The sequence below is a fragment of the Bombina bombina genome, chromosome 2 (genome assembly GCF_027579735.1).
Source record: "Bombina bombina isolate aBomBom1 chromosome 2, aBomBom1.pri, whole genome shotgun sequence".
NCBI lineage: Eukaryota > Metazoa > Chordata > Amphibia > Anura > Bombinatoridae > Bombina > Bombina bombina.
Window position 1 is genome coordinate 1,412,324,592 of NC_069500.1, and position 27,927 is coordinate 1,412,352,518.

A 27,927-nucleotide genomic window follows, 5' to 3' on the forward strand; every position below is an offset into this window, starting at 1 on the left:
TTTTGTTATTTTTGATAATTTGGTTTATTATTTTCTGTAATGTTAGACTTTTTTTTTGTAATTTTAGATTAATTTAAATTTAGGTTTTTCTTATTTTTAAAGTAATGTTAGGTTTTTTATTTTAATTGTAATTTAGGATTATTTTAATTTATGTAATAGGGTTAATTTAGGGGGTGTTAGGTTAGGGGGCTTAGTGATTAGTTATTTGCAATATGGGGGCATGGCGGTTTAGGGGATAATAGTTTAAATGGCTAGATTGCATTGTGGGGGCATTGCGGATTAGGGGTTAATAGTTTAAATGGCTAGATTGCATTGTGGGGGCATTGCGGATTAGAGGTTAATAGTTTAAATGGCTAGATTGCGTTGTGGGGCATGGCTGATTAGGGGTCAATAGTTTAAATGGCTAGATTGCATTGTGGGGCATTGCGGATTAGGGGTTAATAGTTTAAATGGCTAGATTGCGTTGTGGGGCATAGCAGATTAGGGGTTAATAGTTTAAATAGATACTTTGCAATATGGGGGCATGGCGGGATAGAGGTTAATACATTTATTATAGGTTGCGATGTGGGGGGGATGGCGGATAGAGGGGTTTTGACATGTCGGGTTACATTTCAATAGGAAAAAGGTCTCAGAAAGCACCTTTTTCCTGTTTTACACCTAGTTGAGCTTCGACAGTGTATTAACGGTTTGCGCGGGCATTGTAAACCAGGTATTATTTAAAGATTAGCGGCTTCTAATAATTTGTATGCAACACGAAATTGAGTTATGACGGGCTGTTGGAAGCAGTCAGAAAACGATATTGCTTCCGACAGCATATTTATCGGTTTACGAGTGCAAGCAAACCGAATTACAGCTCAATGGAAATGAGCCCTAAAATATTGTATCGTGCATTGCATTTTTACAACATATATATATATACATTGTTCTCTCTGTGGGTAATTCGGAAATAGGTTCTATTTAGGGATATGTAATGCACAGATGCTATTCAGATCTCAATATTAAACTTTCACAAGAACTAATTTAAAAATGTCTGCAATTTAACATTGTGATAAACCCCAAAGGATTAAGACATGCAGTACTTGTGTAAAATAAGCATTTATAAAAAGCAAGGAGCATATGGCCCTTCTAAAAGCTTTTCAGACAGGTGTTCAAAAAGAAAATCAAAACAGCTGCAGACATTTTCTCACAGATCCGGTGACTGAGGGGCTTTGTACAATGCACAGAAAACAAAGTATCTGTAAGATGCCAGGTCAGAATTGTGTGGTGTATTCACCTCTCTGCTAGCCAGGGGCTAAGCCAAATCTCCTGGATGCAGAAAAGTGTTCCTCAGTTATCAAAGAGAAAACAATAAATGCTTTCATTAGAAAAAAGCAATGCAACTATGCTCGGTTTAGAGACACCTCGTGGTATTTGGGAATATAGATATAATAATAAGTGAATGAAATTGTATTTGTAAAATAAAACAGTGTACTCAATAATCACAATTGTGATTGATAGTGTCCTGATAGATGTCAAAGGACAACACTGTAATATTCAAATAGCATGTGAGGGACAGACTTTTTATATAATACAAATCTCTTAGACCCAAGGGGTCCAGATAAAGCAGGCGGAGAGGGTAAATGCCCCCATCCTGGAAATGTGATGTTTGCATCCAAACAAAAGAAAACATTTGGATCACATTTTCAATGCCAAGAAGTCGGATGTTGCCACTTATATTATTTTTTGTTTTGCTTTTCTCCCCCCACCCAGCCCAATAAAATGTCTTCAGCCCTTCATACTTAGATGATTTTCCTATTATGCTTAATTGGCCTGAAGATGTTAGTCCAGTTTGAAATGCTGAAGACTTCTAATAGAGCAGAAGCTGGTTCTCAGGTCTGCTATACAAAATGGTACTCACTAAGTGCCTAAGTACAACACACACCAAACTGCATATAATGCGTACAGTCTTCTGCAACACTGGTTATCTTCTACTAATGTTTCTCATGCCAAGATAATTCAATCTCTCACAGTATCCACAACTCCTGCTGTAAAAGCCGTTTAGTTATTCCACTTTCAACTGTTGAAGAAGCCCTGACTCTTTTCTCAGGTCAAGTCCCAAAAGAATAGTCCTGCACCTAATGCAGTAAGTTCTCTCAAATCTGCATGGGATCCCAGTACTTCCTCATATAAGCCTAGGCAGTCCATTAAGTCTTCCTCTGCTTCCAATTCGGCATAAAGGTGCACCCCCACTCTTGGTAGGAGGGGGCAGATTGAGAATTTATCAAGTTTGGGCAAAATCAATACCAGATCCCTGGGCGCTGGAAGTCATTTTAAAGTGATTGTTTTTTGACCCAGGCCTCCCCGTTAGAGATTCTACCTCACGTGTCATGAGACCCTATGAAGGCAAGAGCCTTACTATCATGTGTGCTGGATTTCAAGGGTATGGGAGTCATTGCTTCTGTCTTAGTACCGCTTTCACATGCACATCTTTATTTTTCACATTCCTTCAGCAAAGGCAAATACCATACTAGTGGGAGGGGTTTATAGAGCTCTTGGGGTTTGGGAATCTTTGCCTCCTCCTAGTGGCATGGAAGATTAATTTCCAGGAGTAATGGATTGTGGACTCTCACAACTGTATGAAAGAAATATTATTTTCCCAAATCCAAGAAATGTATCAGTTAACAAATTAAGTTGTATACGATCAAAAAACATAAATTATGCTTACCTGATAATGTTCTTTTCTTCTGACGGGAAAAGTCCACAGCTGTATTCATTACTTTTGGGAATTCAGAACCCGGCCACCAGGAGGAGGCAAAGAAACCCCAGCCAAAGGCTTCAAATCTTCAGTCATTCTGCCACAGGAACAGTAGGAGAAATATCAGGGTGAAAAAAGGTGCCAGAAGAACAAAAAAGTACTGCCACCTCATAGACAAAACATGGGCGGGAGCTGTGGACTCTTCCTGTCAGAAGAAAAGAAAATTATCAGGTAAGCATAATTTATATTTTTCTTCTTAAATGGGAAGAGTCCACAGCTGCATTCATTACTTTTGAAAAAACAATACCCAAGCTAGAGGACACTGAATGCAAACAAAGGGTGGGTACAAAAGGCAACCCCTTTGAAAGGCACCACAGCCTGAAATTACCCGACACCCTATAAAAATGTATAAACGACACATATAAAAAAATGGAAGCCCAGGCAACTGCACATCAGTTACATAACCTGCAAAGCCATGCTAGAGACCACTCAGACCCAGAGTCTGCTGAGCACAAAAGCCTCCAAGGAGTCAGCCCAGTGGCTCTCGACTCCCACGAAAAGTACCACTGATCTAAAGGTCAAGAACCTCTATCTACTCCCGAGAGGGAGAATAGATAACCCCATAAGAGATCCAAAGGACCATCCAACACGGATTTAAAACAAACATAGAGCAACCCAAGGTTGCCACAATACCATCACCCAGGGAGACAAATTACCTAGAAGCACAAGGACCAGAAAAGAAGTCTATACTCAGGATAAAAACGTCACTAAGATGACCCGAGGGACACCCTCATATCCCTGACACAGCACCATACCACAGAAGGTGCTCCTGAAAACCGCGAGTTCCCTGTCGCACCATAGTCAAGTCGAACCCACAGGCTAGACAAGCATAGACAGCAGAGACAGGATCACTATCCCAGCAGTGAACAAAGAGCTCTCCAAGAGAACATCAATCCACCAGAAAGAAGAACTTGCGATGACCAGCCTCCAGGTAGCAAAGTTGACCCTAAGCCATTGTGGGACTTAACCCACCGAGTAACGCTGAAAAAACCTGACAACAACTCCCGACCGGAAAAACACCGGGCTCCCAGGTGCATCCCCTCCCAGCCACTAAAGAGAGATGGACATCAAAAGTCCTTCCACCGAGGGGAGGACAGACTCAAGAAAAGAAAACGGTCAACACTACATAGAGCAAACCGATCCCGACCTTCCCTCCATGGTAATGATTCCAGCACAAAGGCTAGTTAAAGGGATAGGAAAGTCAAAATTAAACTTGCATGATTCAGATAGAGACAGTCATTTTAAGACACTTTTAAATCCACTTCTATTTTTAAATGTGCTTCGTTCTCTTAGTATCCCTTGTTAAAAAATGAATATGCACATATCATACACTAGAGGGAGCTGCTGCTAATTGGTGCCCGCACACATTTGTCTCTTGTGATAGAAAATAGATATTTTCAGCTTCCTGTCAGTAGTGCAATGCTGTCACTTCAGCAATGGATAACAAGATAATAAAGCAAATTTGATAATAGAAGTAAATTGCACATTTGTTTAAAATTGTATAATCTATCCGAATAATAAAAGAAAATGTTGTGGTTTACTATCCCTTTAAAGACCGAAGACAAGAGTCCCAGATCTCTGAAAGAAAAAGGATGGATCTACAAAGAAGCAAAACCCCCGAGTAGAACTCTGACCGCTACTAAAACCCAGTAAACTACCGTGAGTCAGGGCAGATACTTTGTGCTCGGGTCCAAGAGCCCCTACACTGCTGTCTTCCATAAAGAGAAACAATTTCCAAGGGAAGAGAGTACTCAGACACCCAGCATCCAAATACCAGAATCCAGCAGATAACAGGAGCCTTACCTGGGTTCAAACCCACAACCTCCTGCTTCAGGAACGGTGGAGTCAACCACTACTCTATTCCAAGATTCTGAGTATGCAAGTAAGGGAAAATAAACCTACAAGACAAGAAAACAAGGACCCACAGGTCATCACAGATACTGAGGTATCTCCGAATAAGGGAGAACACACAAGAACCCATCCCCCAGCCTAGGTGAGAAAGAGGGAACTGAGCAACGGAAAGCTACCTACCAATAGAGGCGAGACCCTTCGGCCAATATCACCATCCCAGTTGAAACAACACCTGGAGTCTACAAGGAAGCATCAGATGCCCCAAAAGACAAGTAGGGACCCATCAGAGAGACCTTAAACTTAAGCCTCAAGCAGATATGAATCTCCCATGAGAGACAGAAACCTCGCCCCCTTACAAGGGACACGCGGGAACCCAAACCCCAGGGTTAAGCAGAACCTGTCCATGCCCGATCCAAGCAAAACGCATGGTCCTAAGTCAGAGTCCTCGAAAAACGTCCTCGAAAAAAAAACGATTGAAAGATCTAACCTCCTGAGGAACCCTAAGCTGCCTCCTATGAGTAGGAGCCCACCATCAAGAGTCCATAGACTTAAGGAACCTAGTAACAGCCTCAAAACCCAAGAGTCTGAAAACCCCCTGACCAGTTTAAGAATTGGGCACCCTGGATCGCAAGGTAACCCTTGTAGACAGGCTTAATTACCTGATCCACACGCTGGTTAAAATAAATGGTCAGCTTCCTGACCCCAGAAAGGCGAAAGACTGTAACCGACTTCGGACCTCCACTTTTAAGCCCGAAGGCTAGATCTGCAACAAGATTGAAGGACAACACCCTAGCTTCAAAAGACCAAGGTATGACCAAGGGTAGATCCTATATGGAGAAGACAACAGTCTACAGAGATCCTTGAAGGATCGGTCTCCCGAAAACCCTTAAACAGGGCAAAGGTTGAGAGCCTTGTAGCTCCTCGCAGAAAGGTAGGATAACCCCTGCACTCCACATACTAGAGCAAACGCAATGCTGAGCAAATGAAGGACATGCCCGCACTTCCAAACAGATGATCCAACCCAAGACGGGAAGGAAGAGACTCCACCACCGCAAAAAGTAATGCTATTAGGCTAAGGAGTCAATATCCAGAAGAAACCGCAAGTGAGGACGCCAATCGTTCACACTCAGAAAACTAGACCACGGAGGTCATACACATCTCTCAACTCCAAAGGAATGGGAACTACAGATGACCATGATGACATCTGAAAAAGTCAGACCCGTATTCCAAGCGAATAGCCAGAAAAAGGCCAACTTAGATGAACCCAGGTAGCAGCAGAAAGCGCCCGACCAGTACCTGCCTGGTATAAGGACACTCCAGAACTGTCTAAGGTCCAAGAAAAATCGACCAGAAGGTTCGATAAGAAGAACTAGAAAAACATAACTTTATAGCTTTGTTAGTCAAAAGTACGCACTTCCGGGGAAGTGCCCATGCGACCACAAAATTGCAAGTATCGGTTCCAGAGAAAGATGGTTCCCAAAATTATATCAGACATGAGCTTAATAAAACAAATCAAACACATCCTATCCGGATCAAAATAAAGTAGGGCAGCACCCATGGGTGAACGCCCAAGGTGAATGAATACGCCAACAGAACCAGCCGATCAGAGGCCCCTTTCATCCAAGCTCAGAGCTGGAAACGATACATAAAAGAAAGAAAAACAGAGACGTCAAGGAGATTAGCTTCATCCCCAAACGTCTAACCAGCTTGCCATGCAGCATCTAAGGCCTCGGATCCCTCGGCCCACTAGGACTGGAATCCTCTAGCACCGCCAAAACATGCCTTAAAAGGACATGAAGACATGCCAGTCTTGCCAGATCAATAAATGAAGCCTCAGAGGCCAACGCTTCACCAGGAGGACGAACTGAATCGGGAGATCACACGCCCGATGGGCCCTGGTTAACAAAACACGGACAGTATCTTAAAAATCTTTCACTTGGGAGATATAAATGAGCCAGCGCCATATAAATGGCCATGCGGAACCGTGCCGTAACCTCTGGAAGAAACAAGCCACCTTCTGGAGAAGGAGTAAAGGCCATAGGGACACCTGCTTGCATAGCAAAGGAAGGTTCTGGGGCACGCTCCTCACAGGACATGGAATCCTTGGAGGCTGATGGCTCAACACACACTAAGGTCCCTAATTTGGGAGAAGAGAGTACTCTAGAACGGCAATCAAAACATAACTGATGAGCATGGGCCATTTCATATTCATCACAAGATGCATTCTCTGTAACGGAGACATCCGTGTCTAAGAAATCAGAATCCTCCATAATCTTTTGACACCGCCAATGGCTGGGGCACTCACCACCTCCTGAGAACCAGACAACCCATGAGCAGACTCTCTCTGTCGCCTATGGAAGTGGAAAACAACGTAACTGCACCCGGTCACGAGGTACACCGTGCCAAACACAAAAGGGAGCGCAATCTCAAGAGATCGTGCCATTGATAATAATGTCTTTATGTTCCTAAAAGCCATGAGCCTAAGTATTACTACACATCAGCAGATAGAACCATATAACAAACATGATTAAAGTCCCCCCTGTTCAATAACCCCCCTTCGGAGATATTAACCCATGATTCCTATTTAAGATAAAAGGATTTCCACTGGGACCCTACCTTCTCACGTTAATATCACATTCACATAATGAAATAAAATGAAACGATCTTACCGGAATCAACACCGTGGAACAGAAACACGGCCCTTCAAGTGTGACAGATAGCAGCCTCGCTTCTGACATGGACTTGAGTGAATAAAATCAGGCAGCGAAACTCGTCAACGCTGACTGCAAAGGAGCTGTTAATATGAGTCGGGATGGTTTCGCAGAAAGACTCTCCCTGCATCTCCGGACTCTAACCTTCGTTCATGCTCTCACTGAGAGGCTGATAGGATTACTTAAAACTCCAGTCCCATTTCGAAGAGTACTACCTTCCATAAGAGACTATCTCGTACTTCTGACACTTCTCTGCCAACCTCTTGTGACGAAAGGCAAAGAATGACTGGGGGATGAGAGAAGTGGTGGAGGTATTTGAAGCCTTTAGCTGGGGTGTCTTTGCCTCCTCCTGGTGGCCGAGTTCTAAATTCCCAAAAGTAATGAATGCAGCTGTGTACTCTTTCCGTTTAAGAAGAAAAATATATGTATATAGTGATGAAAAAAAATGTAAGCATAGAAAAATAAGCACATATATTATTTACCTAGAATTCTAAATGACACACTCATTTGAAAGTCAAACTTTGTGTGCATAATCATGTGGAAATCAAATATATATATTTGTTTGGCTAACGGTTTTATTTTTCTCTCTCTACATTTCATATTCCTTGTAAATGTAAATATAGGAATTTTCTTCTGAATTACATGAATCAGAAGGAAAATAGAAAAAAAATAGAAAGCTACTTATGTGTGCATGAGACAATCTTCATGGTCAAATAAAATGTAAAAGTAAAAGGTTGTCATAATGTTTATAAGCAATATTTCATCTGAAACACAAGATTTATGTGTTTTATTTATTGTTTGGACTAGGGTTTTACACTTTATTAACGGGATATGAAACCCATTTTTTTTTTCTTTCATGAATCAAATAGAGCATGCAATTTTAAGCAACTTTCTCATTTACGTCTGTTATTAATTTTTCTTTGTTATCTTGATATTTTTATTTGAAAAAGCAGGAATTTAAGCTTAGGGTACGTTTAGCCACCAATCAGGAAGCACTACCCAGGTGCTGAACAAAAAAAATGTGCTCCTAAGCTTACATTCCTGCTTTTTCAAATAAAGATACCAAGAAAACGAAGAAAATTTGATAATAGGAGTACATTAGAAAGTTGCTTAAAATTGCTCTATCTGAATCATAAAAGAAAAACATTGGGTTTAGTATCCTTTTAAAACAAAGTAGAAGATTTTGTGAAATAACAAGGACTACATTTGCATGTACATAGTGTTAGTAACCCACTGAGATGGCTCTACTGATTGGAAAGAGTGAATAATTGTTATCCAGGGCTAATCTGCACTAAGGTTGATGAATTTATTTTATTATAAGTACTTATATTCAAGATAGATTAAAACTTTACTGCAATATTTAAAAAAAAAAAAAAAAAAATGAAGTTAGGAAAAATACCTACATGTTTTGCAGCAATTCTTGAAGAACCAACAAGTTGTCCACTGCTGTCCAGAACATCAATCCCATCTTCCAGCTCACTGTGTCTCATTAAGACCACATTGCAAATATTGGCACTGGCTAGAAAGAAAATAACATAAAGCACAAAATGAAATAGAGACGCTAGATTAATAGCAAACCAATCAAGCGAACAGAACAGTCTCAAAAGCAAACATATTCTATTTACATTTAAAGGGGCATTAAAGTGAAAAATGTAATTTGCATAATTAAGATAGAGTGTAAAATATTATCCAAATTACTTCTATGATCAAATGTAACTTTTTATTTTCGTATTGATAAAACTTTTCGTTCAGTGAGCACGTACTGAGGTAAGCTAAGGAGTGTGCACGTGTAAAATTGATACAAACATTGTTGTACACACAACTGCCATATAGTACTCAAGATACTGAACACTGAACCCAAATTTTTTCTTTCGTGATTCAGATAGAGTAGCAATTTTAAGCAACTTTCTAATTTACTCCTATTATCAATTTTTCTTCATTCTCTTGCTATCTTTATTTGAAAAAGAAGACATCTAAAGTTTTTTTTTTATTCAGCACTCTGGACAGCACTTTTTTTATTGGTGGATGAATTTATCCACCAATCAGCAAGGACAACCCAGGTTGTTCACCAAAAATGGGCCAGCATCTAAACTTACATTCTTGCATTTCAAATAAAGATACCAAGAGAATGAAGAAAATTTGATAATAGGAGTAAATTAGAAAGTTGCTTAAAATTTTATGCTCTATCTGAATCACAAAAGAAAAAATTTGGGTTCAGTGTCCCTTTAATGAAAGACCATAAATAAGAGACAACTGACTACTGATCAAAAGGCTTCTGCTTAAATTAGTTATATAGAATTAACATTAAGTTCATAATAAAATACTGTAAATCATATTCTATTTAGCTTTATAATCTATCTTTTAATATAGGTATTGTAGTGTACATGTGGTAATAATAGCAATGATTAGGAATGGCTACTCCTATATAACTAGAAATCCACTGAAGGTATATAGGACTAAATACCATTCATTCTATGGGGCCAATTTATCATGGCCAGTATTGTGCTAAATGCACCTGTTTCCGTGCAAGCCTTCAGGCACGCCGGAAACAGGAGTTAGGGAGCAGCGGTTTTAAGAGCGCTGCTGCTTAACTCGTCTGCCGCCTGATCTCATACGATCGGGTTGATTGACACACCCTGCTAGTGAATCTGCAGGGGGTGGCATTGCACAAGCAGTTCACCAGAACTGCTTGTGCAATGATAAATGCTGACAGCGTATGCTGTCTGCATTTATCGTTGTCTGGCAGACATGATTGCTACAGTGGATCATGACCGCCAGACACTTGATAAATCGGTTCCTATGTGTGCAAAGCAAATGACACCCAGTTCTGCTAAATGGAGCAATCACTGAGAACAATTTGTGGCATTAATTATGTACCCATGATCATTGGCAGCTCCCTGGTATTAATAACTACCTATATGTACCACAAATAACCATAATGCAATCACTATGCACTGATATATAACATAGGTACTAGAGTCTTATGTATTGGGCGAATCACCTACTGCCACATAAACAATAACCGCCATTAACTTAGTACCACCTGACCCATGGAGGCCCATTTATCAAGCTCCGTATGGTGCTTGTGGGCCCGTGTTTCTGGCGAGTCTGAAGACTCGCCAGAAACAGCAGTTATGAAGCAGTAAAACGTTTACGCTCTCATGTCGCAGTAACAAAGAGACTATGGGGTCAATTTATCAAGCTCAGTATGGCGCTTGATGCCACGTGTTTCCGGAACCCCTTCAGGCTCTAAAGACCGCTGCTCCATAACCCTGTCCGCCTGCTCTGAGCAGGCAGACAGGAATCGCCACAATTCAACCCGATTGAGTACGATTGGGTTGATTGACACCTCCCTGCTGGTGGTGGCGTCACAAGAGCTGCTGGTGCAATGCTGAATACGGAGAGCGTATTGCTCTCCGCATTCTGCGAGGTCTTGCGGACCTGATCCGCACTGTAGGATCAGGTCTGTAAGACCTTTGATAAATAGGTCTCATGGACTGTAGTTAACCACTAACTGCAACCCCTTAATCTCATTAAAGGTAAAATAAATTAAACGTTCATTATTCTGATAGAGCAGGCCATTTTATAAATCTTTCTTGTTTACTTCTATTAGTAAAATTGCTTTGTTCTCTTGGTAAACTTTGTTGAAGAGTAAGCTAAAGAGCAGTAATGCACTACTGGGTGCTGAACACATCTAGTGAGCCAATGAAATGAGGCATATAAGTTCAGTAACCAATCACCAGCTAATTCCCAGTATTGCATTGCTGCTCCTGAGTCTATATTGGTTTGCCCTTCAAAAAAGAATACAAAAAATCAAAGCAAATTTGATAAAAGAAGTAAATTGAAAAGTTGTTTACATTTGCATGTTCTATCTGATTCATGAAAGTTTAGTTTTGTCTTTACTGATCCTCTAAACTCATCCTAAGGCCTCACTGCATTTGACTACCAGACCCTTCTCTTCACCTAACATACATTGGTTATTGAAAGAATCACCCCCTTGAAAATAATTAATTATAATTATTATCATTTTGTTGCTCTGCAGCCTGAAATAAAGACAGACACAGTTTTTGTTTATCCAGTTGTAATTACTCAGTGCAACTTATAACATCCAAGTCAAAGATATAAAACCAACATGTCAGGCAAAAATAAAGACAATTCAAAAACAAATTCACTGAGTTGGAAAAAGGATCACCCCCTTTTAAAATTACTTGTAAACTCAATCCGGTGTAGCTAATCACCTTCTCATTTGACCTTCAACTGTGATCAGCTGTGGGCATATTTATTAGCTCAGCATGAAAAGAGCTTCAAGGAGCATCTCTGTGCTTGGTAGTGCTACTGAAGCAAACAATCAACTATGGGTGGCAAGACACTGTCAAAAGATCTCTGGGATAAAGTTGTGGACAGGCACAAGTCAGGAAATGGATACAAGAAAATATGAAAGGATTTATCAATTCCTAGAAGCACAGTAAATTCTATTATTAAGAAGTGGAAGGTATTTTGTACAACACAGACCTTCTCTGGATCAGGAAGTCGCTCCAAACTGGATTAAAGAGACAGGAGGAAACTGGTCAGAGAGGCTACCAAGAGGCCCACAGCAACTCTGAAGCAGTTGCAGCAATTTATGTCAAACATTTGTCATTTTGTGCATGTGACAACAATATAACAAATTCTCCACAAATGTGGCTTGTATGGGAGGGTTGCAAAAAAAAAGCCACTCCTCAAGACAGGCCACATGCAGTCACGAAAGAGCTGTGCCATAAAACACCTAGGAGATTCCAAGGCCAAATGGAAAAAAGTGTTATGGTCAGATGAGACTAAAATTGAATTATTTGGCCTCAACACCAAAGGATATCTCTGGAGGAAATCCAATACAGCTCACCATCCAAATAACACCATACCTACAGTAAATCATGGAGGTGGTAATATCCTGTTATGGGGGGTTTCTCTGCAGCAGGCACTGGAGCACTCGTAAGGATAGAAGGAATAACGGATGGGGCAAAATACCGTCAAATTCTAGAGGGAAATCTGCTACCCTCTGCCAGGAAGTTGTCAATGGGAAGAAGGTTTACCTTCCAACATGACAATGACCCAAAGCACACAGCAAAAATGACCGCACTGTGGATGGAGAAAAAGTTGAATGCCCGTGCATGGCCTAGTCAAAGCCCAGACTTTAACCCCATTGAATATCTGTGGCATGACTTGAAGACTGCAGTCCACAAACGGTCACCATTAAATGTAACGGAACTGGAGTAGTTCTGCAAAGAAAAGTGGGCAAATATTGCACAGTCTAGATGTGCAAAGTTAGTAGAGACATATCCAAACAGACTAAAGGCTGTAATTAAAGCAAAATGTGTTTCAACAAAATACTGCCCGAAGGGGATGATCCTTTTTCCAATTTTGTCTGACATGTTGGTGTTATATCTTTTACTTGAATGTTATAAGTTGAGTAATCACAACTGGATAACCAAAAACTGTGTCTGTCTTTATTTCAGACTGCAAAGCAACAATATGTGATTATTTTCAAGGTGGGTGATTTTTTTCAATACCCACTGTACAACTGAAGAAAGCCTTGGGTGATACTTGTACCAACTTCATAAAATTGCCTGATCAAAAACCCTATTAACCAAGATGATTTATTTTCCAAGGTATGAAATGTAATTGTATTATTTTTTTTATAAAAATAATTCTTATAAGAAACAGATGTATGAGGATGTGGTCATCAACCAAGATTAAAGTCATTACTATAAATAAAAAGAGAGAAGTGCTCAACCTGGGAACGAATAATAGCATAATAGCTTGTTCTATGGCTAGTTACCAACCAAGAAGCAGCCACTTTTTGCTCAACATGTGCCTTTCACAGAGAACTTTCCTGAAGCATATCAGTCTGATCCTGACTTAACAGTAAAGTCCACCCCCGAAATACCAGGCAATCCCTCTCTGAACAAGAGAAACAGCAAAACCCCAGACATACATTTCGTCCTATTGTGGGCCTCGTCAGTAAGGTGCAGCCATATCTCTCTAGGCACACTGAGCAACGGGTCCACGTCTGGATTCCCACATCATGAAGTGCTCAACCTGGGAACGAATAATAGCATAATAGCTTGTTCTATGGCTAGTTACCACCCAAGAAGCAGCCTCTTTTTGCTCAACATGTGCCTTTCACAGAGAAGAACTTTCCTGAAGCATATCAGTCTAATCCTGTCAGGGTTTTTTCCCTGTTTTGTTTGCCATGTGCTGCTGGCAGCCATTTTACTCACCTCTCTTGCTGACTTTGGTGCATTGTGGGGGATGCTGCTCATTTCCTGCACTTCCTTTTATGGCCAGACTGGTGTGCATCATCCGTGTGAGACAGGATGCAGTCTCAGAATTGTGATGTCATCACTTATTATTTAAAGGGCCTCTGTTCAGTATGCTTTGCCTTTGCGTTGTCTCAGACCTGTTTGTGAGAGTTCCTGTGTATTACCTGGCTGCCTGACGTCCTTCCTGGTTCCTGATCCCTGGCTTGTTCCTGACTCTGCTGTTTTCCTTGTTCCCGATTCCGGCTCGTCTGACTATTCACTTTAGCTCCTGACTCGGCTCGTCTGACTACCAGCTCTGGTTTTGATTCCTGGCTTGTTATTTGACTTGTGGACTTTTTATTATTTTTTGCTATTAATAAAGGTGTGATTATTTTTGCACTTCTCGTCTCAGTCTGATTCCTGGCACCCTGACAGATCCTGACTTAACAGTACAGTCCAGCCCCGAAATACTAGCAATCCCTCTCTGAACAAGAGATACAGCAAAACCCCAGATTTACGTTTTGGCCTATTGTGGCCCTCGTCAGTAAGGTGCAGCCATATCCCTATAGGCACACTGAGCAACGGGTCCACGTCTGGATTCCTGCATCACACTTCCCTAAGTGTCATAATTTGCATAAATAAAAAGAGAGAAGTGATCAACCTGGGAACGAACAATAGCACTCACTGACGAGGCCCACAATAGGCCGAAACATACGTCTGGGGTTTTGCTGTTTCTCTCGTTCAGAGAGGGATTGCCTGGTATTTCGGGGCTGGACTGCACTGTGAAGTCAGGATCAGACTGATATGCTTCAGGAAAGTTCTTCTTTGTGAAAGGCACATGTTGAGCAAAAAGAGGCTGCTTCTTGGGAGGTAACTAGCTATAGAACAAGCTATTATGTTATTGTTCGTTCCCAGGTTGAACGCTTCTCTCTTTTTATGTAAAGTCATCATTACTATACTGTGGGTTAAGGTGGCAACATCGTCTGTGGAGGACCCATATGTGCTGGGGAATTGTAGTGCAATAGGAAGGAAGGGAGGCCCTTTAGAGGCTTTAAAGCCTTTGCAGTAGGTGAACATTGGGGGGTGGTTCCTTTGGGAGAGAATTTTTGGGTGCTGGGTGTCCTTTATTGAAAGGGACATCATGGGTAGTGGAGGCACATTAGGGATTACTGTGCTGGGGGTTCTTTTGAGGACAAACCATTAACAAAGAGCCTAGTGGAGGCAAATGTTCTTTTGTTGAACGGTACTGAAATGGTAAAAGGGTGAGGGTGGAACCCATAGGTAATGTCGTGTGGATTTTGCATGCAGTTTTAGTTTGAAACTAGGTGCTAGAACCTTCATATATGATGGACAGGTATCTTACCATGGATCTCACAACACATATAATATCAACATAACTGGGACACTACATTTATAACAGCTGTGTGACCAAACTATGGGTCCAGTTTTTTAAAGTTGTCTGGACTTTTCTGAGAAATCTCACCAGTACAATGGAGCTCCTGTCCTAATTCTATAAAGGCAGTTTTTACCTTAAAATCAGTGTGTCATGTGCCTTGTTCTGTCATTTTACCCCTTAGTGTGTATATGGTTAAAGTGATGGTAAATCCGAGGTATTTTTTTTTTCTATAGTCAATTTTTTTTAGAAGGGGGTTGAATACATTTTTGTCGCTGTGTTCTCCTACCCTCTATCGCTCATAGCGATATATATATATATATATATATATATATATATATATATACTGTATATACGCACACTACAGTGTTTTTTGCCAGCCGAGTGGCATTATGAAGTAGACGGGTGGGGGCAGTGTAATATTTTCTGATATTATATCATTTTTTTGCTATGTAAAACAGAAATTAATTGAATAATTTAGCATAAATGTTTTTAATACTAGCTCATTTTAGCTTAATATTGGCTACAATTTCAGCTGGGTGGTCAATAAAATCAGCTGGGTGATGCACCTATTTAAAAGGTCCTGTGAGAACACTGTACTAATATATCAATTTTGGCCAAGCATGAATCGGATGCATATTTTGTTTTGCATGTAAAGAGAATCAGATCCCCTTTGGACAATTTGGAACCAGATGTATATCTTGTCTTGCTTATTAAATCTATTTGCAAACGTTAAAGAACTAGATATAGACAATATTTCCCTGTGGTTAAACTATTCACAGTACTTTATTCATGGTATTCCTTTCAGCCCAGCTGTGTTGCAAGTATATTCTACAAAACCAATATGCATTACTACAATTGTATTGCCATATGTAAATCTGACATGATATGAGATATCAAGTTTCAAGGGTAGAGCATTTTTTATAGAAAGGGTACATGGGTGGTAAGAAAGGGTGGTATGAGGGGCAATTGGATAGAGGCAACTTGTGGTTGGGGATGATGGAATTGCAGATAGTTGGGGATCCAGGAAGCATAGTAATTGGCACAATTTGGTGATCCAGAGAAAGCATTATACAGATTGTGAGGCAAGCAGCATGGTGGATCTGAGTATCAAATGTAAGTACCAATGTTAAGTGAAAAAGCGTATATCTATATTTACTGTGGTGGGTTTCTTTTTAATTTATAAAACTGTTACCATTCAAAAAGGAGATAGTTTTGGATCATGATGTTAAAAGGACAGTCAACATCAGAATTGTTGTAGTTTTAAAAGATAGATAATCCCTTAATTACCCATTCCCCAGTTTTGCATAACCAACACAGTTATAATAATACACGTTTTACCTCTGTAATTACCTTGTATCTAAGCCTCTGCAGACTGCCCCCTTATTTCAGTTTTTTTGACAGACTTGCAGTTTAGCCAATCAGTGCTCACTCCTCGGTAAATTCACGTGCATGAGTTAAATGTTATCTATATGAAACACATGAACTAACACCCTCTAGTGGTGAAAACTGTGAAAATGCATTTAGATTAGAGGCGGCCTTCAAGGTCTAAGAAATTAGCATATGAACCTCCTAGGTTTAGCTTTCAACTAAGAATACCAAGCGAACAAAGCAAAATTGGTGATAAAAGTAAAATGGAAAGTTGTTTAAAATTACATGCCCTGAAAATTGTATGTTCTGGGGGTTCCGGTGGAGGAGGAGCTAGGCAGGTGTTGCTGAGCTCACAGCTCCAGTCCTACAGTCCTTGGCGGTGGATTCCTTCGCGCCTTGCCCCAATTGTGGGGCTGTTCTTTGGGATAAGCAGTGGAAGCGTTCTGGAACCTTACCAGTGGATTGCCAACCCACTGGTGCATGTCTTGCCAGTTAATCTGACCTATCTCACTTACTATAACTAATCTACCTGGCTCACCTGGCCCAAAACAGGTGTGGGGCACACCATTTTCTCCCAGCCCTAAGTTACTTGTTCTCCCCTGGTGGAGTCCTGCGTACCCCTGCCTGGCCGCTCCCGCCAGGCTAACTTCAAGACCTAAAGACTGCACCGTAATCTCACAGCCTTACCTGTTGTCTTGCTGAGGATTTCTCACCCGTCGGTTGGGTGTTCCTGCCCCCGGCGTTCTCCCTGCCCCCTCCCCCACCGGTGCTGCGTGGGAGGGAGCCGGGCTTGGTCTTGTGTCGGAGACCGGGTGTGGAGGCTGATCTACCCACTGCGCTGGTGCTTGGCGTGGCGCTCCTCTCTCCCCTCCCACCGCTGCTGCGTGAGGGGAGCTGAGGTTGGATTCTCGGACGGAGCAGTGAAACGGGAGGTCCGGAAGGCGACCTCTGCAGCTTGAGCTTCCCACAGGGAGTTGGAAGCTGTCGGCGATCTCGGCGGGCGGGCAGGCAGCGCGAGCTGGGGTGAGTGGCTCAATTTTTCTCCTTCTTGAAATCTTTTGATAAAACGCCAAGTTACTTGCTCGAGAGGAGCCGTATAGCAGAAGGTTGGAATTAAAAAATTAAATGTGACTGGGTTGTAGGTACGCGGAAAATTAACTCAGGACAGTGCTTTCATCTACCTGGGGACATTAAAAGAAAGACCCTTGCTTGGTACTTCGATAGCATAAGTAAAGGCTAAAAGATTACACTGAATTAATAAACTTTGAAAAAGAGACATATATTTCTTTGAAACTTTTAGCCGTTGAACTCTTTTCAAGAATATAGGAACTTGGCTATTTCTGCTTTCAAGGACTTTTTTCTGCTAAAATAGCTATAAAATGGCTATTCCTAACTGACCTACCTTATTTTTACTATATGCATATCCTAATTAAGTAGTAACAAAACTGACATTCCTAGTTTTGTTCAAATTAACATATTTGTTACATTGTTACTTAGGCTACTGAGATTATTTTTTCTTTTTTTTCCCCCTAATTGTGTCTCTGTGCCATGTCTATGCAAAAAGGAATTTTTACACTTGGTAATAGTTAATTAGCACTAAGCTAAACTTTAAAGTCTATATTTACTGCAGTAATTAACAGCTACAAAGGGGGTACGTTTCCTTACTGGTAATAACTACTGATCAACCCCCCTAAACATTGGTTGACTTAAACTGTCTTTAAACACTTTTAAGTGGCTTTGAGGAGCCTGAACACCTAGAACAATGGTGTAGGGGGGAAGGGAGAAGGGGTACAAGCTGTGTTAGGCATATCTTCAGGTATCTGCTAATTCTGTGTTTCTATATATTTCTTATCTTTCTCTCCGCACTATGATTACATAGTAAATTTCTCCCCCCCCTCCCTGAAAATCTAAAATACAAGGATAATAGCAACTCTCCTTCTGAGTGCCTAAGTCTAGCTCCACGGGGTTAAATGTATAAATATTAACGTCTACTTTTTCAGTAACTGGTAGTTTTAGGGTATGATACTTCACGTAGTAACCTAAGTAGTAAGATTAATCCTAAGCCTAAATTTTGATAATTCTTCTGTATTAGATTTCCTTGTATTAGTGCAATTTAACATTTGAATATTTGAACAAATTAGTAACCTCTTAGGTTAACCAATGTATTAAGTTCTTCCAGTCTCTCTGGTATCTCTGGTAAAATCAGGCGTATATATATATATATTTTTTTTTTTTTTTTTTTTTTTTTTTTTTAATAACCCTGGGAAAATTGTATGTGTCTCCTTATAAAAAGGACAACTTTTTCTGGCAGGTAATTAATTAGGTTAATTCTCACCTTAGAATTCCATACCAGTTCTGGCAAATTCCCCTCACTTAAATATAATCAGACATCACAATACACAGCCCACCTCACTGAGATTAGGCACAACTCCTGCACCCCCTTGTTATAATCACAATTAATTGGATTGGGGCCACTACTCCCCCTTCTTCTCCTTTTCTTCTAATTTTTTTTTTTTTTCTTCTTCTCTCCACACCTCACTAGATAGACACTTGCACAGGCTCACATTAAGCGTTCTTTTTATTTATTTTGTTTCACTTTCACATAATCACTACACCACAACTGGTTTATGGACAAGTACTTTGGCACCTCTGCCAAAACACCTTCCCCAGCTATGGCAGGCAGACAGAGGGATAGGAAGCATAAAGGCACACAGGACCCTGCAATCGACGCTCAACCAGCTTCATCAAACACACCTATGCCTGAAGCATTAAATATACAAAGCTTGGTTGCTAGCATTTCTGAGGCTCTCTCACCCAAGTTTGATGCCTTGAGGTTAGAAATTAAGCAAGATATATCCTCCTTAACGCAAGAAATTAGACAATTTTCAACTAGGCTGCAGGAGGTCGAGCAGAGAGTGTCAGATTTAGAAGATCTCACATTATCATATGGCCCTAAGCTAGATAATATGAATAGTAGTATCCAAAAAACTCTCTCCAGGCTGGAAGATCTAGAAAACCGCAGCAGAAGAAATAATATCAGAGTAATAGGTCTCCCAGAGGAGAAACAGTATGAGGATCTTAGCTTTTTTATTTCTGACACTCTGACAGCAGCTCTTAAACTGCCACCCTCATATCGTCATATCCTGGTAGAGAGAGCACATAGGATGGGGCCACCGCGTACATCCAATAAAAGCAATACCAGGCCTAGACCGGTTATTGCAAAGTTACTTAATTATCAAGACAAAATTATCCTTTTACAACATTTTCGTAAAACTCAACCGCTTTTTATTAATGGCGCCAAGATCCTCATTTTTCAGGATTTCTCGGCTGAAACCACTTCCAAGAGGAGAGATTTGGCACCCATTTGTACTAAATTTATAAGTAGCGGATTTAACGCTACTATAATTTACCCAGCCAAACTCAAAGTAACAGTGAATGAAGTAGTGCATTTTTTTTTGGAGGCGCATTCAGCCGAGAAATTCTTTTTATCTTTGGACTCATCAGTACCAGAAGGGGTAGCCCCAGTTTAGCTAAGATAGGTCCAGTGGCTGGGAAGATCCCTCTTCTTGGGGACAATGGGGATACTGGGTGAAATGTTAGTCTCCTTCTCTTCTCTTCCCCCTTTTTTTTTTTTTTTTTTCTCTCTCCTTCTTTTTTTTTCTTCTCGTTGTTCATCTCCCCCTGCTCCATATTAGTTTTAAACCTATAGAAGAATAGAAAAACTTAGAATAATTTCGTGGAATGTGGGAGGGATTTCCACCCCTATCAAGCGAAAAGCTATTCTGACCCAATTAAGAAAACTCCAAACGGACATAGGGTTTATCCAAGAAACGCATCTTAACCCAGAAGAATCCTGTAAACTTAAAGCTTCTTGGGTCAGAGACGTATTTTATTCACCTAGCATCGGTAAAAGAAGGGGTGTGGCTATTTTAATTGGGAAAAGGACTCAGCTTGAGGTGGTGCACTGCGAGCCCGATCCGGAGGGAAGATATGTTCTGCTAAAAGTAAAAATTGCCCAGGAAACATACACGCTATGTAACATCTATGGTCCCAACATTTTTGATCTAGAATTTTGGAATAAAATCCAATCCAAACTTCTCTTGTACAGTCAAGGGCACTTAATTATGGGAGGTGACTTCAATATGGCGCCGCAGTGCCCGTTAGATAGACTTCGAAAAACTATGAAACAGAAAAAACAGAAAAAGGATAATCTAGAATATAACATGTTCAAGAAAATAAAACAAAATTTAGCAGTACGTGACATTTGGAGAAGTCAGAATCCGGATACACAGGAATTTACCTGTCTTTCAAAAGCGCATAAGACCCTCTCCCGAATTGATCTATTTTTAGTAGATGAGCGATTGGGATCCTTAATGGTGCAAGCGGGAATCAATCCTATCTTAATATCAGACCACGCCCCGATTACTCTGGATATTCAGTTTAAACAACTGAAATCTAATTTCTTGCGGTTCTATTTTCCATGGTATCTAGCAACTGACATGAAGTTCAAAACTTGTCTTAGGTCCAAGTTTGAAGAATTTCTGCGGTTTAATTCTTGCTACATAGATCGCCCCGACCTGCTCTGGGAGACCGCCAAGGCGGTCCTCAGAGGCGAAATTTTGGCTTATAACATAGCTTTATCTAAGAAATTGAAGCTAAGAGAAAAGGAAATATATAAAATATTATCTAACTCATACAATAAATATCTGCTGCACAAAAGCCCCCTAAACTGGGCTAAATATGTGCAAGCAAAAGAAGCTAGGGATACATTTATTCTGGCTCAACAAGCGCAAAAAGATTTAAAAATCCAAGCCAAACTTTACAGATATGGGAATAAATCTGGAAAGATGTTGGCTAAGATGGTTAAGAACAAGAAAAGGCAATCTGACATTGAGGAACTCCATCACAAGGGCGAGCGAATTCGGAATCCTGACAAAATCGTATCTGCATTAGTGGAATACTATCAAGATATATACTCCTGTAAAGGAAGCGATAGTAGAGAATCTGCAGAGTTCTGGAACAAGATCACCAGTCCCTCAATTACAGACGATTTTATCAGCAAACTTAACTCCCCTATCTCGGTCCAGGAAGTAGCTAATGTGATCACTAGGCTTCCTAGTAATAAAGCGGCAGGTCCAGATGGACTACCTAATGAATTTTATAAGATATTATCCGCAGAAATTTCTCCTTATTTAACAAATTTATATAATGATATCTATATTAACGGCAAGCCAGTCACATCTTCATTCTCCTCTTCCTATACGACTCTAATACTTAAGGGAGGGAAGGACCCGACGCTAAAAGAATCGTATAGGCCGATAGCCTTACTCAATTCAGATTATAAGATTCTAGCTTCTATTTTGGCCAACAGATTACAGTCAATTCTCCCAAAAGTAATACACACAGATCAAGCTGGATTCTTAAATAAACGAAACTCCTCGACTAAAATCAGGGAGGTATTAGTCGCGCTAGAATACTTTGGAAAAATTTCCTTGCCCAGAGGGGGGAGAGAGGAATCACTTGAAGCATCGGACATGGCTATTCTCTCCATCGACGCAGAAAAAGCGTTTGATTCCGTTACCTTTAAACACCTAAATACATCTCTGCTGAAGTTTGGAATCAAGGGTAAATTCCCTGAATTTATAGAGAACCTTTACAACCACTCTGCTACAAGTCTGATAGTCAATGGAACGGTATCCTCTCCAATAATTTTGGAGAGAGGAACGCGTCAGGGTTGTCCTCTCTCCCCACTTCTGTTTGATGTTGCCATTGAGCCCCTAGCAATCATGATAAGACAAAGCTTGGAAGGTATAAAGATTAGGAATCATGAGTTGAAAATCGGTTTATATGCAGATGACGTTCTGTTGTATTTATCAAATACTAAAATTAATATCCCTAAACTCATGCAGATAATTGACCAATTTGGTACCTTCTCAGGATACAAAATTAATGCATCTAAATCAGAAATTTTATGGATTAGGAGGAACACTGATTCCTGTACAGATAACCCATTTAAAATAGTAACAGACTCATTTAAATATTTAGGGATAAATATCCCGGTGAATTCTAGTGATTTATATGAATTTAACATACCCCCAATTATAAAGCAAATTCGGGAAAAACTCAGACTATGGCAAAGTCTTCCACTATCACTCTCGGGGAGAGTAGCACTTTTTAAAATGGTCCTCCTCCCAAAACTTTTATACATACTTCAGAACGTTCCAGTAATTCTTTTTGAAAAAGATGTCCGGCTGATTAATAGTTTAATTAGACAATTCCTTTGGCAAGGGAAAAGAGCACGAATAGCCCTCAATAAACTTACTCTTGCACGTGAGTTCGGAGGCTTGGCGCTTCCAGACATTAGAGCGTACAATCTCAGTTTCCTGGCACGAATAGCATCTGGTTGGGTTTTGTCTAAAGACTACATTTTAAATAATGATCTTGAAATTAATATGTGTGACCCATACCTTCCTTTAGCACTTTTACACTCTCCCCCTAAAGAGCTACCAACAGAGATTAAGAGATTTAAAACAATTTCTAACCCTATCAAGGCTTGGTGGAAGATATCAAAGCTTCTTTCAATTAACACTAAGGTCTCGAACTATCTCCCCCTCATAGGCAACCCAAAATTCCAACCTGGGTTATATTCTGAGGTTTTCCGTAGATGGCATAAGAATGGCCTAAACAAATTATCCCTACTGAGAGATGGGGATAGAAAATCTATTAAAACATTTGAAGAGCTGAGAGAGGAATTTAATTTACCTAATAAGGATTTCTTCGCCTATCTGCAGATAAGGCACTTTCTCTCTGAAATAACTAGAGAAGTAGGATGGTGCTGGAAGCTGGGCAACTTGGAAAATTGGTTTAAACTTATGGGAACTGACCAGATGTCTATTTCGTTGTGCTATCGCCTACTTGGTACTCACAGGGGAACTTTAACTTTGGCAAGGCTAGTGTCAACATGGATTTCACTTTCAGATCCGAACATGGTGGATTCAAAAATTTTTCAACACTCTATAAGGAAAGTGGCAACGATAACTCTCTCAGCTACTTGGCGGGAAGCGCATATTAAATTGCTTCACAGGGCATACTTCACTCCGGATAAGGGCCGTAGGGTGCACAACCTAGATTTTGACAAATGTCCTAAGTGCTCATTTCCAGCAGCTGACCTTGAACATATGTTCTGGTCCTGTCCAAAAATTAGAAACTTGTGGCGCAAGGTAGAATATTGGTTGAATAGGGTGTTGAAAATTCCCCCAGTGACCTTGTCTTTATATCAGATTATTTTATGCATTGACAATTTAAACAGACACCATCCTAATGATAAGCTGGTAGCTATGACTATTTTAGCTACCAGATACTTAATATGCAAAAAATGGAAAATGCGTTCTGTACCCAGTGTCTCGGAAATTCAGAACTGTCTGAAAAAACAGTGCCTACTGGAACAAAAGGATACAAACATTGACAATGAAAATGACATAAGGAATTTTTTCAGTAAATGGTCTGTGTATATTAAAACACTGCCGGAAACTGAAATGGAATATATGATTTTTCCATTTCAAAATTCTGAATTAGTCCTTTTAGGCATATGGTAGATGGAGCAGGGAGAGAGATGGTTACTCCTTCCTTAAATAATTTTTTTTTTTTTTTTTTTCACCATTTATTGCACAAATTATAATTTAATTCTGTGGTGGGGATATTGGAGGGGGGGAAGGGGGGGGAAAGGGGAAAAAAAATGCCAACATAAGGCGAATCAAGATAATTATTTTTTTCTTTGATTTAGACTATAATGATAGTAAACCTTCCTTGAGGAGGATTTTGTGTTTGAAGTTATTTAATAAGTCTTGATTTGTTAAAATTGTCTGAAATATCAGAAGACAGTAATTCTTTTTGCTTTATCATTTTTGTAACTGTTATGACTTCTGCTTGTAGCATTGTACAATACTGCCTTTGTTGGTTAATAAACAATATTTAAAAAAAAAAAAATTACATGCCCTATATGAATAATGAAAGTTTTTTTTGGACTTGACTGCCCCTTTAAACAGGATTATGGTTTGGGTATGTTTGGATATGAGAATGACACAAATGGTTGATAAACACAATTTGACATACATTTGTATCATTGAAAATATGTTTTTAGATATAAAAATTTTTTTTATACAATAAACACAAAATTATAAATATAATTAGTTGTTTACATCATGAATTGATATTATGAGCAAGATTTATCAAGCAATTTCTCTTGATTTTGCGCCTAAAAATGCGCACACAATTTCATCCTCATATTTATCAACCTTAAATGCGCCTAAAAAGTTTGTATATCGACAGTTATATATACCTGGCACTTCGTGTTCAACTAGTCGCATCGCTGCACCCAAAAAAGGGGTTAAATTAGAATTCTTTAGTTGCATTTTCTATAGGTATATTTGATTGAAAACTTTTATCTATGAGCTTGTGTTGTGTGCGCATCATGGAATACTTGTGATTTTGGCTGATTTCTTGGGAAATAGAAAGGCCTGAGATGGAAGAGGATTTGCCCACATAAAGATTGATATACTACTGGCATGAATAACCTATATGACCTATGTATCTAATATATGATGTATGTGTAGCAGATTGTTCATATCAGGGAAAACCACTTTATAAGCCCTGTTTTGTAGCATCAAGTGAATAAATAATTTTATTTACCTGCCCCCCCCTGTGATCTAACTCTGACGTAATCAAGTGCGCACTCCACTTGTAATCTAGGCTCTATTGTAGAAAATGTACCACTTATATGTGCATTACGTTTTCATTGTTTCTGCACTGGCTTTGAAAATGTTTCAATCAGCAACAAATAAAAAAAAAACACACAAGCTGGAAAACCTACTGGACTGAAATGGGGGGGACCATTTGATTTTTTTTATTTCATTCTGAGTTTATTGCCAAAATAAAGCATTACCCAGAAGATCATAAAATGAAACTGTAACCCCATTACACCATCTCCCTCTATAGCACTACTTCTGAATGGTCTGAGTGCACTAGTATGGACAAACTTGTGTTAGAAGACGTAGTCAGTGCGTACAGTGCATTGATTTGATCTGTAAACCACTTCCAGTTGGCTAAATGAAGTTTTAACTGAATATAACGTGACGTAGATATACAGCTACCTTACTAAGATATATGTTCTGCCAACTGACATGTGTATATGCAAGCAAAGGAAACATCTTAGTATTAATTTATATTTTGTTTTGTTTTTAATTGAGCTGTTTTTATGTAACTGAAACCAAACTTAAATTGTTGCATTCCGTGATTTCAGAAAGCCCTGAGGGGGAAAACAATATGTAAAATGCACCTACATTATTTGCAATACTACCAAATGTCTGTTTGTCTGTCTAGGACAAAATCAGATGCACATTTTAACCATGTATGGCTGAGTTATTGTTGAAAACAGAAGATCTATTGCTGAACAAAGTTAGTTGAGGCTGGAAAAGAGCTCCATAAATCTGCTCAATATTCTAGATGTTCAAACACAATTACATAACACACACTGAAGATTTTGATTGCTTTGAGAGGTGTCATTCTTGTTAATTAACATCTACTAATTGCCCTCTGGCAATTCCATTTTAGGGAAGGTAAGAACTACTGTACATGAAATTAAAGCTACTTTTTGCATGAATAAGGGCAGCTATTCACACGTGGGTAATGCACTAGGCACTAGAACCTATTATATATGTATTCTCTCACAGTTTTGTAAAACCATATTCAGATTCTGTGGATGGATAGTTTTATTCCCTCATTGGAAACTTTTCAATGGGTCTTTCTCCCTTCCTATACACACCCTTGCTCCTGAAATCAGTTCAGTTGTTGCCTATTTTGTCTTTAACTTTATTTTTACAAAAAAAAAAACAAAAAACTATTTTTACTTCTCCATTACAGTTTCTCCTTAGTTTATACTAATTTGCAGCTGACACATCTTAGGCTATAGATCTTCCATTTGCTTCCGTATCCTTAGTAGAGGAAAAACGAGGAAAAGGAAATATGGCGCTATTACTTAGTGTAGTATAGCCACAGCAGGAGACATGGATTGGGTTACTGCTTGAGTTGTGTTATCACAGTGTAGCAACATCAATGTGGTGCACAAACCGTGTTCTCATCACTACAACTTGAGAAACATTGCTCAGAAAGCTCTTCTTTGTTCCTGCAGTGTTCCCTATATATTTTACTAGTAGATAAATAATTGCTAATGTATTTTTATGTCAAGCTGCTATTTGGCCAGGAGGGCACTTGGATGTTGCTCCTGGTTATATTACAGGTAGCTGAGGATACTGGATTACCTTTCTTTGGAAGAAACTGAGGTAAAGAAACCTATCTTTGGTTTGAAGAATATCGGATTATGGTTGCAGCAGTGCTTTCTGACGTATTCTTCAGGTGGATTTATGTTTCCTTTGTATTCCCAAGGTCATTGGGAATACTTTAGAGGTTTTCAGGGTCATATTGTACCAGGGATTCTCTTCTGTAACATCTGTAATGCACTTATTCTGAATTCATTGCTTCTTCTACCTTTTAAATATTGTTGCTTGATTATGTTAACTTGGTATCCCCCATGCAAACACACAAGTTGAAGAACATATGGTCCTCTCTCTAATAAGATTTACGTAAGAAGAGTAGAGTAAGGTATAGTGTGCTCTTCATCCTCAGTCTTACTTATTTGAAAGAAGAGGTTGTGGATCTGAATAATGTACATAAATTGTTCAATGAGCAAGGAAGAAATGGTTGGTCCCTGGACTTCAAATAATTCTAGCCTTATTTCTGATCCAGGCCTAATCAGAGTTTTTTTTTCTTCATTCCAAGTTTGATACCCTAGATCCTTTCCCAAAGTCATCACTGAGAAGGTATCCCTAGGGTGAATAAGACCAGACTATCCAAATTCACTATTATTCATATGAAGTATGGTTAATCTCCCCTTGGACCAATTTGTTCATTATGTTTTAAACAGCGTTCATCAAGTTGCTGATGATTCAGTAAGATATTTTGTAGGTATGTGCAAAATTTATTATTCGGAAATTAGTTTGTCAAACTAATTCCAAATATGTCAGCGGGTAGCAGCATTCGGCTATTTTCTCCGCTGGATATATTAGTGTTAACGTGCAACACACAAAGATTTAGCTTTGCACAGATCTTTGTGTGTTGCATTTTAACACTAATATGTCCGGCAAAGACATGGAGAGATAAGATGAGGCAATTGTGTATAGAGACAGAGATAAGATAAGGAAGTCTGTGTTCTTTCTGCAACATCAACCCGTTTCAATGGTTTATGGTTTTTAATGATCACATTCACCTATTTTATATACAAAAATAAGCCTAAAGGAGCAATTTACCATACATTTAAACTACTACTAAACTACTACTACTACTACATTTAAACTCTGCAGCAGGTATAACAAGTGATTGGAAATGTTACAGTACTCTTTCCCTTTAATTAGGTTTGCCAGTATTCCTCTTACAAATCCTGTGTAGGAATTAGGCCACATCATGACTACCATAGAC

General features: G+C 39.6%; 1 protein-coding gene across 1 annotated transcript in view; it reads right to left on the reverse strand.

The window, feature by feature from the left end:
• Positions 1-27,927, reverse strand: part of SFXN5 (sideroflexin 5) — a 923,442-nt gene that overhangs the window by 347,842 nt on the left and 547,673 nt on the right. Inside the window, exon 11 of the mRNA XM_053704357.1 lies at positions 8,760-8,875. Within this exon, the coding sequence (XP_053560332.1) occupies positions 8,760-8,875 (116 nt within the window). The remainder of the gene's footprint in view (positions 1-8,759; positions 8,876-27,927) is intronic.